Source organism: Cetorhinus maximus, chromosome 17 (genome assembly GCF_964194155.1).
Source record: "Cetorhinus maximus chromosome 17, sCetMax3.hap1.1, whole genome shotgun sequence".
Lineage (NCBI taxonomy): Eukaryota > Metazoa > Chordata > Chondrichthyes > Lamniformes > Cetorhinidae > Cetorhinus > Cetorhinus maximus.
The window spans coordinates 6,911,243-6,930,626 of record NC_135895.1 but is presented as its reverse complement, the minus strand read 5'-3'; the positions used below and the strand labels follow the sequence as shown (position 1 = coordinate 6,930,626).

The following is a 19,384-nucleotide window of genomic DNA, read 5'->3' as shown; positions in this document are numbered from 1 at the left end:
ACTATTTTATAATCACATAACCCAGGTTGGCAAGAACCAGCTGTCAATCACTGCCAAGGGAACACTCTAACTGGGTAAGACTTCAGTCAATTGTGACTGGATGAATCTTCTGTCAATCATTGCCAATGGCCCACCTTAACCGGGGTAAAAGACGTCAGTCAAGTAGCCCTGTGAATGGTCACAATTATTTGTCAATCATGCCAACGTTACACTCTAACTGGGCAAGACTCCTGCCCAAAACCAACAAGTTGTCAGCTCTTGACTGAGACCTGGTGGCCTGGGCTATAAAGGTTCGAGTGCAACTCACCTACGGGAGAGAGGCAGAGCCACTGAGACCGGAGCACTTGCTATTCCTGACTATTCTGTCGGGATAACCCCTACTTCAGGGACATTTGGAATAATGAGGTCGGCTGGACGCCGCCGGACTCTGAGTGCTGGGGTGAGTCTGGGCATTTCGAGTTTTATATCATCTTATAAAAAAATATTACAACGACACACACACAAAAAAAAAAGTCACTGTTTGGCAGCACCTGTCATGGTTTGTGGGGAGTAAACGGTGCTGTCGAGCACTTTCAGTAACAGTTGTTAGGAGTTAAGAACATTTCTGGAATAGGCAACAAGACCATTAACACCCTGAAAGGACAGATCGAACCGTGAAATAAATGAAGGCAGATTTTTCACACACAGAACTGGTCCAGAGAGAGTGGGGAATTTTGGGGTAGTGTTGTGGTTGGTGTAGGATGGGGTTATTGGGAAAGGTGGGTTAAATAAATATTTTAAATGTCCTAAATGGCAACAGTGAAAAGGCTTCGAAAGCACTCGATTGGTTATTTAGGTGCCACACGAATACAGATCTTTCCTGCAAACTGTATCTTCATATCGTTACTCAGCCCCCACAGCGGTGAGGTCTAGTGCCTGTGGTACAGACACACACGCAACAGCCATTCTGCACCAACATTTAACATACAGCAGCTAATAACTGTCTTCCTCTCCGCAGATGCTGTCAGACCTGCTGAGTTTTTCCAGCTATTTTTGTTTTTGTTTCAGATTTCCAGCACCCGCAGTATTTTGCTTTCATTTTATTTTATAATATTTTAGTCCCATTGGTCCATTTGAAGTTGAGAGAAATCCGCATTACGATTTTAAAAAAAAGTTGCATTTGTGTAGTGCCTTTCTCCACCGTGGGAGATTCACAGCTATTGTAGCATTTAGCCACGGTTGTAATGGAGGGAAGGCAGCAGCCCATTTGCCTGCAGCGAACTCCCACAAGCAGCAACGTGATCATGACCAGATCATCAGTTTTTGTGATGATTTGAGGGATAAATATTGGCCAAGACACCAGGGAAAACTCCCCTGGTTTACTTTGGAATTGTGCCATGGGATCTTTTACATCCATCCAGGCAGATGGGGCCACAGTTTAACATTATCATGTAAAAGACAGCACCTCTGACAGTACAGCACCCCCTTAGTACTTCAGTGAAATATCAACCTTGGTTTTTGTGACCAAGTCCTAGAGTGGGACTTGAACCCAGACCCTTGTGATTGAGGGGGTAAGAGTGCTACAGAGTGAGCCACGAACTGATTCCCAAGAGTATAGCTCAACTACGTGGAGAGTATGGCACAGAAACAGACCATTTGTGCAGTACATGACCCTGTTATCATCTCTCTTCATCTAACTCTATCAATGTATCTTCTCTTTATTTAGCTTCCACTCGTATTACGCAATTTGCCTCAACAATTTCCTGTGGTAGATGTTGCACGTTCTTGCCACTCATTAGGTATTTTTCTGGATTTCCTGTTGGTGACTCTCTTTTATATTTATGATCTCTGGTTTTGGACTGGCTCATGAGTGGGAATATTGGGGGGAATCGTCCCAGATTCACACTGTGCGGTAGCGGGTGGGGAAAAAGGACAATTTACCTGCAGGCCGCAATGGCAGCTTTAAATGCCAAACCGCCCTAATCCCACCTCAGTAATCCTGCGTTCCCGGGAAACAGGCACTGCTTATCCTCTCTGCCCGCTATCACTACAGGCCTTCAGTAAACCAGGTGCTGTATTTAAAACCCGTCCCTGCACAGAGCGAGCTCTCTTCAAGGGATAGGAAGCTGCTACGAACTGGTGGCTGTCAAAGGGAGGAAACATGCTGCCCCCACATTTAGTGACGCCTCCCTTGAGCGCCTACTTAGAGGCCCGCCGTGATGTCCTCTATCCCCGCTCTGGGCAAAGACCAGCAAACAAGGCCGCCAATCCAGCATGGGAGACGGTGGCAGCGGTGGTCAGCGCCAACACCCTGCAAGTCTGAGTCAGATGAGGAGCCTCTGGATTTGGCCTTCCAGCTCATCCTGGAGAGTCAGCAGAAGGCGGAGGAACATCACTTGGAGCTGTTAGAAACCCTCAACAGAGTGGCTCATGAGTCATGTGTCGGTCTGCACTCTGATGAAGTGGTGCCCAGATGTGCACATGGAGGTCTCCATGGGAAGGATAGCGGGTGCCATGGAGACCCTGATCCAGCTGAATGTGGAGATAGGTGCACAGAGCTGCGCTCCATCACAGTAGCAATGGGTGAGCTCCTGCAGTGGCAATGTGAGAGGGAAACAGGGCACCTCAGCATCCCTCTAGATGCTCCTTCTCCTCAAGGAGTCAGGCTGAGGCCCTCAGGCACCTGAAAGGCGGAGGAGCGGCAGGTGGACACCCCATGGCCATCCACACAGGAATGTCAGAGGCCGTCCTCTCCCTCCGAGTCCCCTTTGCCTGTGACCCCCTCAACCTCGTCCTCTGTGACCACAGAGGGAGCAGCTGGCCTGCAGGAGGATAAAGCAAGCCGGGGCCCACAAGGCCTCGGCTCTCTAGAGGGCGCCCAGCAAAGTCATCTGGCAATGGGGCCAACCATTGGACAGGCTGTCTTCACCCCTGCTGCGGATGTCAGGGCAGCACCTAGAAGAAGTGGTAGGCCTAGAAAAGTTAAGAAATTCTGATCACAAGTGGTTGCACAGATGAACACATTTTGTCACTTTATAAACTGAAAATATATTCACTTTCACTGAACAATGTGTAATGGTGTCTTTCAGCTTCATTGCCAGACTTCGCGAGTCCTCCCGCTGCCTCCCCTCCCCCCCCCACAACCCCCACGAGCAGTTCAGCTGCAGCAACCGGACCATGAATTATTCTGGAGGGAGAAGTGTGTGTGTGTGGCAGGGCCTTTCGGAGCCTCGTGTGAGCCTCTCCCACACACACAGAGCCTTCCTCCATCACACATCTCAGTGTCCCGAGCATTTTCAATGCTGCCGGCTGGGGTTCTCTGTCCATCTGAGCCGACCTGCATCTCCGCCCACCCACTGACCTCACTCCCATGCAGCACCTGTTCCCGTCCAACACGAGGCTCTGCCCACTTTCGATTTCAGAAGCACGGTACTGGTAAAGTTTGTCTTCAGCTCCCATGTCCTTTCCCCCATCACTGTTGACACCCCTGGCATCACCTTCCACCTCCCCACCGTCATCTACCTGCCATAACCCTTCCCTTTCAGGAATGTCCAGGTGAACGTTCCCTACCTTCCCGAAAATCCCAGCCCATCCACATTAACCTCCCTGACCTCCTGCTTCCCACCCCCAGGTTTGCCTCTGAGTCCCCACCAACCATCCGTTTACCGCTACCAACGCATCCTCACCCTACTGACTCACTCTGCCCTCTCTCATTCTCGTGTTCCCTCCTACCACACCCATCCTCATTTCAGCTCCCCCCCACTCCCAACCAGGGGGCAGTCATCAACACCACAACACCACCCTTTGCACGTTCACCTGGACATCTTCTCCCCTGTTACACCCTCCTCCCAACCTCGTTTTCCCTCCATCCCCAGTACTCCCTCATTCCTTCCCAACCTCACTCCCCCGTTACACCCTCCCAACCTCACCCCCCTGTGACATGATTGTCCCCCCCCCCAGCCCACCACCACCACCAAGCACCCGACACCATCATTCCACCCCCCCCCCTAACCTCACACCCCTGGTACACCTTCCTCTCCCAGTCAAACCCCCACCTCCCTCTCCAGCCCCTCGATGATCACCCATAGCAGACCATGGCCAAGGCACTGATGTCCCGAAGCGGATCCTCACCGTTGACCTTCCCCCTTCTGTGAACTGCTTCGCGGTGGAGCCGTGTCCATGCGAGTCCACCCAGCAGGCGATGCACATGTTTTTCCAGGGTCCGGTAGCTGTAGGGCACCAGTAACTTCTGCTCCTCCGATGTCCGTGATGTGAGCAAGGCCCTGACTCCTGACCGTCACACTTGTCAAGATGTATTCTGCACCGGCCGTGTTTTCCAGCCGACATGGGCGGTAAGTTTGACGTGAGGGGATGTTTCTGGAGAGCAGGGCTTGTAACGGTGGGAAACGCAGGCCGCCATTGATGGGTGGAACAGGTGATTGCAAGAATGACGGCGTGAAACCGATTTTTGGCTTTCCCGCCACATTGTCCACTCACGCCTGTCGTGATGCTTGAGCCAATGGGCATGGAAAATTCTGCCCATTATCTCTATGTCTGCTCTTTATTTTCAGAGCTTTAACAGGCCGACCCCTCAGCCTTCACTTTGGAGAGACAAACCCCAGCCTGTACAGCCTGTCCTGATGAGTATATACCCTCAGTTCTGATATTATCCTTGTGAATCTTTTCTTTTTTTACACCATTTCCAATGTCTCTATAATCTTATTTTTTATATAATACTGAGACCAGACAGTGAACAGTGCAAATAAAATGGGATTTTAACTTCCGCTTGAATAGGCAGACAGGGTGACGTTGCTTTAATATTTCACTTGGAGAACAGTTCGGGCAGTGCAATACTCCCTTGATACCAAAGTAAATATTGGGTGTGCCAGTTTAGACAAATTCTAGCGTAAACTTTGAAGCCATTGCCTTTGAACCCAGAGGCAACATTGCTACCAAGACTGCTGCCAAGCTGGCATTAGAAAGAGGTAGTTATTTTCCTTTTAATAAAAGAACTGGAAAGGATGACATACAAAGGTCAAGCAGGCTGGGTAAAGCTCTTAGAAAGAGAAAAGGGAAATAGATCAGCTCCAAGATTGAAAGGTATGAAGTAAAAGCTGCCTGGGAGTGTGGAGGAGGCAGGTTTAATCAAGGCTTTTAAGAGGCAATTGGATTATTATCTGAAAAGGATGAATGTGCAGGGTTAGATAGTGACGGGCTTTGGTGAATCAGGCGGTGAGTTACTCGCCACAGGGTTTGTAGCCTCTGACCTGCTCTTGTAGCCACAGTATTTATATGGCTAGCCCAGTTCAGTTTCTGGTCAACGGTAACCCCCAGGATGTTGATAGTGGGGGATTCAGCAATTGTAATGCCAGTGAATGTTAAGGGGCATTGGATTCCCTCTTGCTGGAGATGGTCATTGCCTGATACTTGTGTGGCGCGAATGTTACTCGCCACTTGTCAGCCCAGGCCTGGATATTGTCCAGGTCTTGCTGCATTTGGACATGGGCTTCAGTATCTGAGGAGTCGTAAATGGTGCTGAACATTGTACAATCATCAGTGAACATCCCCGCTTCTGACCTTATGATGGAAGGAAGCTCATTGATGAAGCAGCTGAAGATGGTTGGGCCAAAGACACTATCCCAAGGAACTCCTGCAGTGATGTCCTGGAGCTTGAGATGGTTGCCCTCCAACAACCACAACCATCTTCCTATGTGCTCAGTGTGACTCCAACCAGCGAAGAGTTTCCCCCTCCAGTTTTGCTCGGGCTCCTTGATGCCACACTCTGTCAAATGCTGCCTTGATGTCAAGGGTAGTCACTCTCGCCTCACCTCAGGAGTTCAGCTCTTTTTCCCATGTTTGAACCAAGGCAGTAATGAGGTCAGAAGCTGAGTGGCCCTGGTGGAACCCAAACTGAGCGTCAGTGAGCAGGTTATTGCTAAGCAAGTGCTGCTTGATAGCACTGTTGATGACCCCTTCCATTACTTTACTGATGATCGAGAGTAGACTGATGGTGCGGTAATTGGCCAGGTTGGATTTGTCCTACTTATGTATAGGGCACACCTTGGCAATTGTCCACAAAGCCAGGCAGATGCCAGTGTTGTAGCTGTACTGGAACAGTTTGGCTAGGGGCGCGGCAAGCTTTGGAGCACAAATCTTCAGCACTATTGCCAGAATGTTGTCAGGGGCCCATAGTGCAAATGCTATCTAGTGCCTTCAGTCACTTCTTGATATCACTTGGAGTGAATTGAATTGGCTGAAGACTGGCATCTGTGATGCTGGGGTCCTTTGGTTGAAGATTGTTGAGAATGCTTCAGCCTTATCTTTTGCACTGATGTGCTGGGCTTCTCCATCACTGAGAATGGGGATATTTGTGGAGCCTCCTCCTCCGATGAGTTGTTTAATTGTCCACCACCATTCACGACTGGATGTGGCAGGAGTGCAGATCTTAGATTTGATCTGTTGGTTGTGGGATCGCTTAGCTCCCATCTATCAGTTGCTGCTTATGCTGTTTGGGATGCAAGTAATCCTGTGTTGTAGCTTCATCAGGTTGACACCTCATTTTTAGGTATGCCTGGTGCTGCTCCTAACATGCCCTCCTGCACTCTTCATTGAACCAGGGTTGATATACTGATGGTAACGAGAGTGGGGGATACCCTGGCCATGAGGCTACAGATTGTGGTTGAGTACATTTTGCTGCTGCTGATGAATGCTCATGATGCCCAGTCTTGAGTTGCTAGATCTTTTCGAAATCTATCCCATTTAGCACAGTGGCAGTGCCACACAACACGATGGAGGGTATCCTCAATGTGAAGGCGGGACTTCGTCTCCACAATGACTATGCGGTGGTCACTCCTACCAATACTGTCATGGACAGATTCATCTGCAGCAGGCAGGTTGGTGAGGGTGAGGTAAAGTACGTTTTTCCCTCTTGGTTCCCTCACCACCTGCCGCAGAGCCAGTCTAGCAGCTATGTCCTTTAGGACTCGATCAGCAGTGATGCTACTGAGCCACTCTTGGTGATGGACATTGAAATCTCCCACCCAGAGTACATTCTGCGCCCTTGCCACACTCAGCACTTCCTCCAAATGATGTTCAACATGGAGGAGCACTGATTCATCAGCTGAGGGAGGGCGGTATGTGGTAATCAGCAGGAGGTTTCCTTGCCCATAACAAAAACAGAATTACCTGGAAAAACTCAGCAGGTCTGGCAGCATCGGCGGAGAAGAAAAGAGTTGACGTTTCCCAGGGCATTTCCTCCTGACTGTACACCACTGTGCCGCCATCTCTGCTGGGTCTGTCCTGCTGGTGGGACAGGACATACCCAGGAATGGTGATGGTGGTGTCTGGGACATAGTCATGCTACTGGAATCACACCTTACCGACAATGTCAGGCTGTTGCTTGACTAGTCTGTGAGACAGCTCTCCCAATTTTGGCACAAGCTCCCAGATGTTAGTAAGGGGGACTTTGCAGGGTTGACAGACCTGAATTTGCCGTTGTCATTTCTGGTGCCTAGGTCGATACCAGGTGATCCATCCAGTTTCATTCCTTTTTATTGACTTTTTAGCAGTTTGATTCAACTAAGTGGCTTGCTAGACCATTTCAGAAGGCATTTAAGAGTCAACCACATTGCCATGGGTCTGGAGTCACATTTAGGTGAGACCAGGTGAGGACAGCAGATTTCCTTCCCTAAAGGCATTTAGTGAACCAGATGGGTTTTTATGACAATCGGCAATGGTTTCATGCTCAACATTAGACTTTTAATCCCAGATTTTTAAATTGAATTCAACTTCCACCATCGGCTGTGGTGGGATTCGAACCTGCAGCCCCAGAGCGTTACCCTGGGTCTCTGGATAACTTTGCCACCCTCTCGAGTTCTTAGATTATGAAGAATAATAACAATGCAAACGCTAACTTTGTGAATGGAGCTACCGGGTAGGCCTATAGTGTTAGCTAGCCTGAGCTTTAAAAGCTGCGACAGGCACCTTCCGACTGCTGTCGGGATACAGCTCACTCTCTATTGATAGCGAGAGATCTATGAGGTCAGGGGTTTGGTCTACTGAGTGATCAGTAAGGATCACTACCCTGACTGAAACGTCTCCCCTTTGTCATGGGAACATAAGGCTCTTAAATGTCTGCCTTGGCTGAACACCTTGCAGTACAAATGGAATGAACCAGCATCTAACCATTTCAGAGTCACAAATTTCAGCACAGCAAGGTGAAACGTTTGAGATTGCAAATAACAATTTTCCTTGTTTCCCAATTCATTGGGACCTGTGACCTCTACCACCTAGAGGCACAAGGGCAGCAGATGTGTGGGCACACTACCACCTGCAAGTTCCCCTCCAAGCCACACGCCATCCTGACTTGGAAACATATCGCCCGTTCCTTCACTGTCACTGGGTCAAAATCCTTCCTAGCTGCACTGTGGGTGTACCTACATCATTTGGACTGCAGTAGTTCAAGATGGCGGCTCACCCCACCACCTTTTCAAGGGCAACTAGACACGGGCAATAAATGATGGCCTAGCCAGCGATGCCCACATCCTGTGAATGAATATTTTTTTTTTAAAAATTCCTACTTACCACACGGTAACCAGCTTGGGAGTTAGTGCTGTTGGCTTGTTGAGGTAAAATGCTGAATTTGACCTCAAATAAGTACTATTACAAGAGAGGGGAATCCAGTTTCAGCTACCCAGTTAACAGCTAAAGTGTTCGGGTGCTTTAGCAATGCAAGTTGCATTTGAAAAACTGCTGAAAATGTTCAATCGGTAAAACCTACCAAAGGGGAAAAACTTGTATTTATATAGCACTTTTCACATCCTCGGGACATCCCAACTAATGCCATGTGGTCACTGTTACCAGTAAGCTGAATAGAAAGGGAAACGTTTTATAAACCCTGACTGGGGAACCTGAAACCTAGGGGGACAGTCTCAGGATAAGGGGCTGATCATTTAGGACTGGGATGAGGGGAAATTTCTTCACTCAAAGGGCTGTGAATCTCTGGAATTCTCTATCCCGGGGGGTTGTGGATGCTCCATTGTTGAATATATTTAAGGCTGGGATAGACAGATTTTTGGTGTCTCGGGGAATCGAGGGATATGGGGAACAGGCAGGAAAATGGAGTTGAAGCCCAAGATCAGCCATGATCACATTGAATGGCGGAGGGCAGGCTTAAAGGACCGTGTGGTCTACACCTGCTCCTATTTATTATTTGTTTTTTTTTTGTGTGACCATTTTGATGTGTGATTAAGATGAAAAGCTTAGTACCAGGAATAAGGCTCGCACATAAAAAGGATAAAAATGCTAAACCAGCAAGAAAGTAATTGAGTCAGTGACATCTTTTGTTTGTGTGAAATGTCTTTAACAACATTGTGCCTTTTCACAAAATGCAGGGCTTAAGTTTGAGGTTTTGTGGAGCTGTCTTGTTCAGACGAATAGATTGAATAAGGTAACCGATAACAACGCCTAGAATGTTGTGTGATTGTCAGCGCGTCTCGTCATTCAGTTATCATCGTTTGCTGTCCTTTTGAGTCCTGACCATTCACCCTCTGTTGCCCTTCAATGGAAAATTACCCAGAAATTGCAGCACCCTGGGGAAACTGGTATTAGAAGAAATGAAGGTATTTAGAATTCTTCTCTTTGGGAAGAAGGGGGATATCAAAGCCACTTAACATGTGAAGTTTGGAATGTTATTTGAGATAACAGTCGTAGGAAATGAAAGTTGCCACATTGAAGAAGTCATTTATTTTACAAATACAGGTTACATGTGACAAATTAATCACAATATTGCATAGAATTTGCAGCACATTGCCTCGCTCACCCGCTTTGCTCTACTGTTGATGACGGTGCCATTTAGAAATACCTTACTAAACCTATTGCCTTGCCTCGTATTTCCCCATATCTGCCTCTTTGATAACACCCATGGCCAACTTGGAGCCTGTTCTATCCCATCAATCTACCCTTCTCAGATGAGTTTGCAGGATCGCAGAATTGTTATGGCACTGAAGGAGGCCATTTGGCCCATCATGTCTGCACTGGCTCTCCGAATGAGCAATTCACTTAGCGCCCTTCTCCTCATAACTCTGAGCATTCTTCCTTTTCAGATAACAGCCTAATTCCCTTTTGAATGCTTCAACTGAACATGCCTGAACCCTCAGGCAGTGCATTCCTGACCTTAACCACTCGCTGCATAAATTAGTTTCTCCTCATTTTGCTTTTGCATCTTGTACGAATTACTTAAAATCTGTACCCTCTCATTCTTGATCCTTTCATGAGTGGGGACAGTTTCCCCCTGTCTACTCTGTCCAGACCCCTCATGGTTTTCACCTGATGGTATTTGGAAGATCTGCAAAGCGGGTTGCCCCTGGTGTCTTTGGCAATTCTTTTTAAAGCCCTCTGCCAACTTCATAAGAAACATGAAACGAAAGCAGAAAATGCTGGAAATACTCAGCAGGCTTGGCAGCATCTATAGAGAGAGAGAAAAACAGAGTTAACGTTTCAAGTCATGACCTTTCATCAGAATTATCTGGTTATTATTAGTCCATTGTTATTTCTGAGCTAAATTGGCTGCTGTGTTTTCTTAAATTACACCAATGACTACGCTTCAAAAGCACTTTATTGGGGGTACAGCACTTTGGGATATCCTGAGGTCATGAAGGGCGCTATATAAATGCAAGTCCTTTTTATGTACATCACTTAAAAGTGACTTCAGTTTGATTATACACTCAGCTATTTCAGCCATATGATCATAAATCTCCTTTCTAACATTTTCCCATTTGATTTCTGCGCTGACCATCTGAACTATTGCCCCTCAATATTTCTGATTTATGAGGAAGGAGCTCTCTGTTTGGGGCTTTGGAGCGTCTCCACTCAAACACCCATGGGGTTGTCCCGCTTTCCAAAGCCGAGGCTGTGAGGTTGCTGGGTTGGTAGGAACATGGGAACAAGGGCAGGCTATTCAGCCCCTCGGGCCTGTTCCACTGTTCATTCAGGGGTAGTTGCCACGTGCCTTTCCTGCAGCCCTTACCCCCATTGTATGTTGTATGTCCAATAGTAAATAGTACCACGTCACCCTGTTACCAGATTATGGTTGGAATCGTGAGTTCCTCGCCCTCTGAGGCAGCAATGATGGTTACTAGGCCCCGTGACACATGCACGCAAATACACACGCACATTTTTTTTTTTCTTGCTGTGGTTCGGAGGGGGTGTCCTAAGGAAATGCGCCTAGGGCCCCTATCGCTGCCTCCATCAGAGACTGCAAAACGATTGTGGGGGGAAAAGCCATTGGTTCCCACCCACCCCGCCCCCCCCCACCACTATCACAACTCTTTCCCCGGCATGCCCCATGCTCATATCTCCCCCTCCCTCTCTCAGATCCCACCCTCCCTCCCTTGCTCTCACAACTCTGCCTGAGCCCCCCCTCCCCTGCATCTCTACATATCGATGGGGAGATGGTGGCATGGTGCTAATGTCACTGAACTAGTAATCCAGAGACCAAGGCTAAAGCCCTGGGGGCATGAGTTCACATCCCATCATGGCGTCTGGTGGAATTTGAATTCCATTAATAAATCTGGAATATAAAGCTAGTCTCAGTAATGGTGACCATGAAACTATCGTCAATTGTCATCAAAGACCCATTTGGTTCACTAATGCCCTTTAGAGAAGGAAATCTGCCGTCCTTACCTGGTCTGGCCTACATGTGACTCCAGACCCACAGCGATGTGGTTGACTCTTAACTGATCTCTGAAATGGCTGAGCAAGTCACTCAGGTCAAGGGCAGTTAGGGATGGGCGACAAATACTGGCCTTGCCAACGATGCCCACATCCCATGAAAAAATTTTTAAAAAAACATGTGGCCCGATCAAAATTCTTCAATGTCTCAATTGGCCTTCGCTATTTTCCTAGTGAATACCGCTGATGTAGATCATGTCTGATCCATATTTTAACTCCATCTACCCGTCTTGGTTCTGTGACTCTTCAAACCTTTACTCGCAAAAACCTGTTTCCGGTTTTGAAATTTAAAGTTGACTCCACGACCTCAGCAGTTTTTTGGGGAGGGAGAGTTTCCAGTTTCCACTGACCCTTGTGTGAAGAAATGCCTCCTAGTCTCATCAGCAAAGACTTACAATGTGAAAGGCACTATGTAAATGTGATATGTTCCAAAGCACTTCATAGGAGTTAGCAAATAAAATTTGACACTGAACCACGTAGGAGATATTAGGTCAGATGGTCAAATGCTTGGTCAGGGAGGTAGGTTTTAAGAAGTGTCTTAATGGTGGGGAGGGCGTAAGTGAGGCTGGAAGGCTCTGGAGGTCGGGGCCTTGGCAGCTAAAGGCAGGGCTGCTAATGGGTGTACACAAGAGGCCAGAATTGGAGGAGTGAGGAGATCTTGGGTGGTTGTAGGGCTGGAGGAGTTTAGTGATAGAGAGGGGTGAGGCAGTGGATGGTTGTGAAAACAAGGATGAGACTTTTTAATTTGAATTAATTGGGAGCAATTGTGGGTCAGTGAGCACTAGGGTGATGGGTGAACGGGACTTGGTGCGTGTTAGGATATGACAGCAAGGATTTGGATGATATCAAGTTTATCAAGAGTGGAAAATGGGGAGTTGGCCAAGAAAGTTTTGGACTAACCAAGTCTAGAGGTAACAAGGGTATGGATGAGGGTTACATCAACAGTTGAGCAGAGGTAGGAGTGGAGTTGGGTGCAGATGGGCACCCCTGAGTGTCATAGCTCGAATTTTAAGGATATGTCCCTTGATCTGGACTCTTGCACCAGAAGGACTAGTTTCTCTCTCCAGCTACCATATCAAATCCTTGAATTATCTTAAACACCTCAATTAGATCATCTCTTCTCTACTCAACGTAATGCAGCCCTAGTCTATGCAACCTGCCCTCCACCTAATATCACTATAGCTTGCATTTTTTTTGGCAAGCAAGCAACATAAAATATATCATCGAGTTTAATTAAGAACATAATGATCAACATCTTTTTCCAGAGAAATGGATTTGTATTGAAAACAAAGCAGCCAGAATGTTGGGAATGTGTAAACAGATACAGTAGTTAGGCATGTGCTAGTTCTGTTAGCTTTTATCTGAATTTATAACTGAATTGTTTGGGAAATGATTGCAAAGTTTTTAGTCGCAGTTCTTCACGGGTGACTATATTTTGTTTAGTTTGTAAAAGCGGACAACACCTTTCAAAATAGAAAAGCAATGTTTAACATCAGATACTTATTTGTCAAACATTGTGGAAAAGTGTTTGCAAACTTGACAGGCCATATAGTAAGCAGTAACTAAAAGATTCATGTAGCTCTATTTGTATGACTTCACGTTGTAACATGCACTGTTAATAGATGAATTAAACATAAGCTAGTATTTACTCAATGTTTTGTTAAATGTTCCAATGTGATATCACAGCTCCTGTTCTTATAACCATGGGCGGGAAGGCCACAAGATGAGTGCTGTCACTAGGATTCCAGTAGAATCCAATGTTGGCCCTGTGAAAATTTTCAAACTGTGCCCTCTGGAACTGTAGGAAAATCAGCCAATTGAGAATTTTGCCCTTCCAAACTTGGACTGTTGTTGGAAAGAATATTTTGTGTTTCTTGCATAATTCTGCTTTTAGAATTGGTCTTTCGAGATTTGCTTGGATCTTGAGGGACAACATTCATCCGATGGACTTCCTTGTCACTAAGATCAAGACAATCTGATCAATTGCCTCTGCCGCGTCCAATCCTTCCACTAGCCCACCTGCAAACTCCTTTAATGATACCCCACTACTCCCGCCATAGTCCTTAGTTAGCTTGCATTTTTCTTTAGTTTCCCTTCTACATCCCCATAAGCTGTCTGTGAGCTAATCATGTCCGTGACAACCTCCTGATGTTCCCTCAATCCTATTCCTACTAAACTGCTGATCACTCAACTTCTCCTCCTGGCCCCCATGTTAGCCCACATTGTAAAGTTCCCTCGCTTCAGGTGTTGTCCCTCTCGCTGTTAAATCTGCTGTCACCATCCTTCTCCACAAAAGACAAACCTTCATACAACCATCTTCACAAACTACTGTCCCTGCCTCCCTTTCCTCTCAAGTCCTCGAACATGTTGTCGCCTCTCAAATCCATTCCCATTTTTCCTGGAATTTTATGCTTGAATCCTTCCAATTAGGTTTCTGCCCCTGCAACTCATAACTGACGTCCTACGTAACTGTAATAAAGATTAACTTGCCCTTCTCAGCGTGCCTTCAGTCATTGACATGGTTGACCACACCATTCTCCTGCAATACCTCTCCATGGTTGTCCAGCTTGTTGGGACTGTTCTCACCTGATTCCATTATCTATTTAATTGTAATTGAGAAATGGTTTCTCTCTCTGCTCTTGCACCTTTACCTCTACTGCCCCCCCCCACCCCACAAGGATTGATCTTTGACTCTCTCCTATTTCTGATCTACATGCCCTCTCTCAGCATCATCATCCAAAGGTGGAATGTTAGTTTTCACCCAGCTCTACCTCACCAATGCCTCTCTCGACTCCTCCACTGTTACTAAATTATGACACTTCTCATCTGATATCCAGCAATTGATGAGATATTCCCACCAATTAAATATTGGGAAGACTGAAGCCATTGTTTTTGGTCCCAGTTCCAACCTCCTTTCCCGAGCTTCTGACTCCATCCCCCTTTCCGGAAACAATCTGAGGTTATGCCAGTCTGTGCACAACCTTCGTGTCACATTTCATCCTGAGGTGACCTTCTGACCTCATCGGAAAGGCCCGGGAGAGGTGGGTTGGGGGGGTGTACAAGGTGCAAAACCTGGGGTCTGCGCCATAGGAGGGCCCAGGCTCAAACAAACCCTCCTTTTCTAGATTAAAAAGTCGATGCCGTGGATTATTAATTATTCCGCTGATAAGCTAACCCTTCTTTCCTTCCACCTCCGGTTTATTTCCCCTGCTGGTCCTGAGGGGGCGGAGTACCGCAGAGAGGGTGGGGGGAGCTGTGCCCGATTGACGTGAGGTTTCGGCTTTCCGTTGGTTGGTGATGCTGCCCGTCAGTCGAATACCTGCACAGGATTGGCTGGGCTGGCATGGGTGGGCACAGATATGCACGCAGTGGGCGGAGGCGTGAAACCGCTGGATGCACCAGGCAAGGTAAAGCTCAGTAAGGCAGAGGCAACCGGCCAACCTGCAGAGGTCCATATATCTTATTATTTTTTAAGGAAATGTTGACGTCATGAGTTTCTGATCGTATTTGGCACTGTGTGTAGGAATGCGCAAAAAATAAAATGCGTGACAACCGTAGAATATGCACTTACCCTGAATTGGGTTGCGTGCAGACAAGGAGGGCAAGGTTTGGCAGAGGAGGCATCAGCTGAAGATGGCACAGGGCCTGTGCCTGTGGCAAGTGGGCGATTCCTGCTTCTTCTGGCCCAGAAACATAACCTTCTCACTAACTTTCTTGTCCACCACCTTTTATTGAGTACACTGGAGTGATGGGAGTGAGATGGTAATGCCACTGGGCTAGTAATCCAGAGGCCCGGGCTAATGCCCTGGGACATGGGTTCAAATCCCACCAGGGCAGCTGGTGGAATTTAAAGTCAATTACTAAACCTGGAATATAAAGCTCGTCTCAGTAATGGTGACTGCGAAACTATCATCGACCGCTGTAAAAACCCATCTGGTGCACTCACGCCCTTTAGGGAAAGAAATCTGCCCTCCTTACCTGGCCTGGACTACACGTGACTCCAGACCCACGGCAATGTGGTTGGTTCTTAACTGCCCTTCTGAATTGGCCTAGCAAGCCACTCAGTTAAGGGCAATTATGAAAGAATAAATGAAACTCTGCACAGTGGACCACAAAAAACATCTCGGGGTGGGGACCGATGTATTTTGCAGGAATCCGACATACTTGTATTCAAGAATCTTCTGCCGTAGTCAAGTAGACATAGTTCAGCCATAAAGCACAAGGCACGTTCCATGAGCAGAATTTTCTGCCTGTCGGGTGGGCGGGCCTGACCCAATGTCCGGCGGGCCCCACCGCCATTTTAAGTGGGCGGGCCAATTAAGGCCCGCCCAGCGTGACGCCCGGCGGGAAGCGCTATGTGCTTCCTGTGCGGGCAGGGGGGGATTCCCCAAATGCCAGAGTGCGCACATCTCCCTGAGGCTAAGTGCAGCCTCAGGGAGATCGCTGAAAGCTGTACAAACATTAAAAATAGAAAAAAAAATAAAATCCTTAACATGTCCCCCTCATGTGACAATGTCACACGAGATGGGACATGTTAATAAATTTCACTGAAACTTTAATAAACTTTTTTAAACCCGACATGAAACCTCATCCCGCCGGTGGATGAGGTTTCATGTTTTTTCTCCTTCCCGCTGGGGCTCCTGGCCTGCCCGGCAACCTTAAGCTTGGACGGGCAGGTCCTTTAATTGTTTTAATAATCCTGTCAATGGCCTCAATTGACCATTGACAGGTCGGCGGGCGGACAGCTGATTGCGCTGTGACCCCGCCTTCCTGAATATTTAAATGGGGCGGGATGATGTCGAGTGTTCCCCCTGACGTCATCCTGTGTCATTTTGCCGTTGGCGAGCGGGCCCCGCCCCCAGCTCACCGATGGCAAAATCCAGCCCCATGTCTCCATTAGGGATTCCTCTGTGGCTTTGCTTTGCAGAGGGAAAAGCTGAGAATGGTGAGGTGACCAGGACAGAAGGGAGAGGAGTTACACATGTTAATGAGGTCTAGCGTTTAAAAATGCTGGACCTTCAGTTCCCCACTTTTCTGGGTTTGTCAGAGGTTCTGGGCCTCCCCTGCATTATCCTCCTACCCCACCCCTATGATTATTGGGGCCGACGTGTAGCTTCTTTTCTCTCCTGCCTACAATTCTCTCTTTAAAAATTATTCATTCATGCGGGCATCGCTGGCTAGGCTGGTATTTATTGCCCATCCCTAATTGCCCTTGTTCAGAGGGCATTTTAAGAGTTAACCACGTTGCTGTGGGTCTGGAGTCACATGTAGGCCAGACCAGGTAAGGATGGCAGATTTCCTTCCTTAAAGGGGCATTAGTGAACCAGATGGGTTTTTACGACAATCGGCAATGGTTTCGAGTTCGTCATCAGACTCTTAATTCCAGATTTTTATTGAAATTTTGCCGTGGAGGAATATGAACCCTGGTCCCCAGAGCATTACCCCCAGTCTCTGGGTTAGTAGTCCAGCGACAATACCACTACGCCATTGCCTCCCCTCATACCTTATGTCTTGTTAAAATTCATTCATGGGACGTGGGCATTGCTGGCTAGGTCAGCATTTATTGCCCATCCCTAATTGCCCTTGAGAAGGTGGCGGTGAGCTGCCTTCTTGAACCGCTGCAGTCCATGTGGCGTAGGTACACCCACAGTGCTGTTAGGGAGGGAGTCCCAGGATTTTGACCCAGTGACAGCGAAGGAACGGTGATATATTTCCAAGTCAGAATGATGAGTGACTTGGAGGGGATCTTTCAGGTGGTGGTGTTCCCATGTATCTGCTGCCCTTGTCCTTCTAGATGGTAGTGGCCATTGGTTTGGAAGGTGATCAGCAGCATCTGGCCAAGTACCTTGTTGACTAGATACTGCATGCAAACGAGCTACTGGAATGGGTCAGAGGAGATTATGCTTTTGAACCTAATCCTATGTTCACTTTCTTGGGATAGCAGCCTAGTGCTAGGAGCCTGAGAAAATAAGTGACCTCTGATTGGGTGGGTCAGAAGCCACAGATGTAGAGGAACTTAGAGCTGAACATTCCCAATGCAACCCCTCCTTCCGATTTTTGTCTTGACTTTTGTTTTTAAGTGTCCATGTTAATACTGCCCATTTGTGCAGTATTGACATTTCACATTCAATTGTAATAACATTGGTACTGTGTACACAAAAGAAATTGCAATTCCAGAACAAACAGAATTGTTGAACTTATTTAAATTAAATAATTTAAATCTGTTATGTAATGTGATCAGTGGGCCACATTGTAATATGCCTTTAAGGGATAGCAGCGTGACATCACTAGAATGGAAGTGTGTCCTGTGATCCAGTCTTAGTTTCACTTTTGCTTTTGGGCAGAGCATGCACAAACCCATAAACAGCACTGCTGCTGATGTCTTCAATGTAAATCTGTTCTCATGTGCCGAGACTCAATAAATTAACCCACAACATGTTTACCCAATCCCTTATGAGTGATTAGTTATACTGATATAAAAGGCACCACACACCCAGCCCGAAAACAGGAGAAGCTCCCGGGCCCATGATTTTTCTCCCGGGCCTTGCATATTTACACCACCATAAGTCTCTGTAACTTCGCACCTGTCTCAGCTTATCTGCTGCTGAAACCCTCATTTAAGCCTTCCTTACGTCTAGATCCAACGATTCATACGCATTCCTGGCTGGTCTCCCTTTTGTGACCTCCCACAATGCTGTTAGGGAGGGAGTTCCATGTTTTTGACCCAGTGACAGTGAAGTTCCAAGTCAGGATGGTGAGTGACTTGGAGGGGAACTTCCAGCTGGTGGTGTTCTCATGTGTCTGCTGCCCTTGTCCTTCTCGATGGTACTGGTTGTGGGTTTGGAAGGTGCTAAGGAGGCTTGGTGAGTTCTTGCAGTGCATCTTATAGCTGGTTTTTTTGAAAGATATACTTTATTCATAAAATATCTGGAAGAACATTACAAACCATTTCTAAATCACTATCACAAAAGTACAATCAGATTCAACTTTTACACATGTATCACGAAGTGCATCAATACAATCAATGAATATTACAATCATTTGCAGACATTCATTTTGAGCTGTACAGCCCAAGGGGCTCTGACCAGTTCCCAGTCCCTCGGTGCACTGTGGCAGAAAGGTCTTAGACAGCGACCTTTCCCCATTGCGCCATTGCGGCGGCTGCCCCAAGCTTTAATGCGTCCCTCAGCACGTAGTCCTGGACTTTGGAATGTGCCAGTCTGCAACACTCGGTCGGGGACGACTCTTTGTGCTGGAAGACCAACAAGTTTCGGGCAGACCAAAGAGCGTCTTTCACCGAGTTGATGATCCTCCAGCTGCAGTTGATGTTTGACTCGGTGTGTGTCCCTGGGAACAGCCCTTAGAGCACAGAGTCCTGTGTCACAGAACCGCTCGGGATGAACCTCGACAGAAACCACTGCGTCTCTCTCCAGACCTTCTTTGCACAGGCACAATCCGTGAGGAGGTGAACAACGGTCTCGTCCCCACCACAACCACCTCGAGGGCAATGTGCAGAGGGGGTGAGACTCCTGGCATGTTGGAAGGATCTGACGGGGAGGGCCTTTCTCACCACCAGCCAAGCTACGTCTTGGTGCTTGTTGGAAAGTTCTGGCGATGAGGCATTCTGCCAAATGACTTTGACAGTCTGCTCGGGGAACCATCCCACAGGATCCAC

The 19,384-nt window shown here is 47.5% G+C and overlaps 1 protein-coding gene across 1 annotated transcript in view; it reads left to right on the top strand.

Moving 5' to 3' along the window:
- Nucleotides 1-335: 335 nt before the first annotated feature.
- spata1 (spermatogenesis associated 1) overlaps nt 336-19,384 on the top strand; it is a 57,875-nt gene continuing 38,826 nt past the window's right edge. The window contains exon 1 of the mRNA XM_078561806.1: nt 336-439. Coding sequence (XP_078417932.1) covers nt 401-439 — 39 coding nt within the window. The 5' untranslated portion in view covers nt 336-400. The remainder of the gene's footprint in view (nt 440-19,384) is intronic.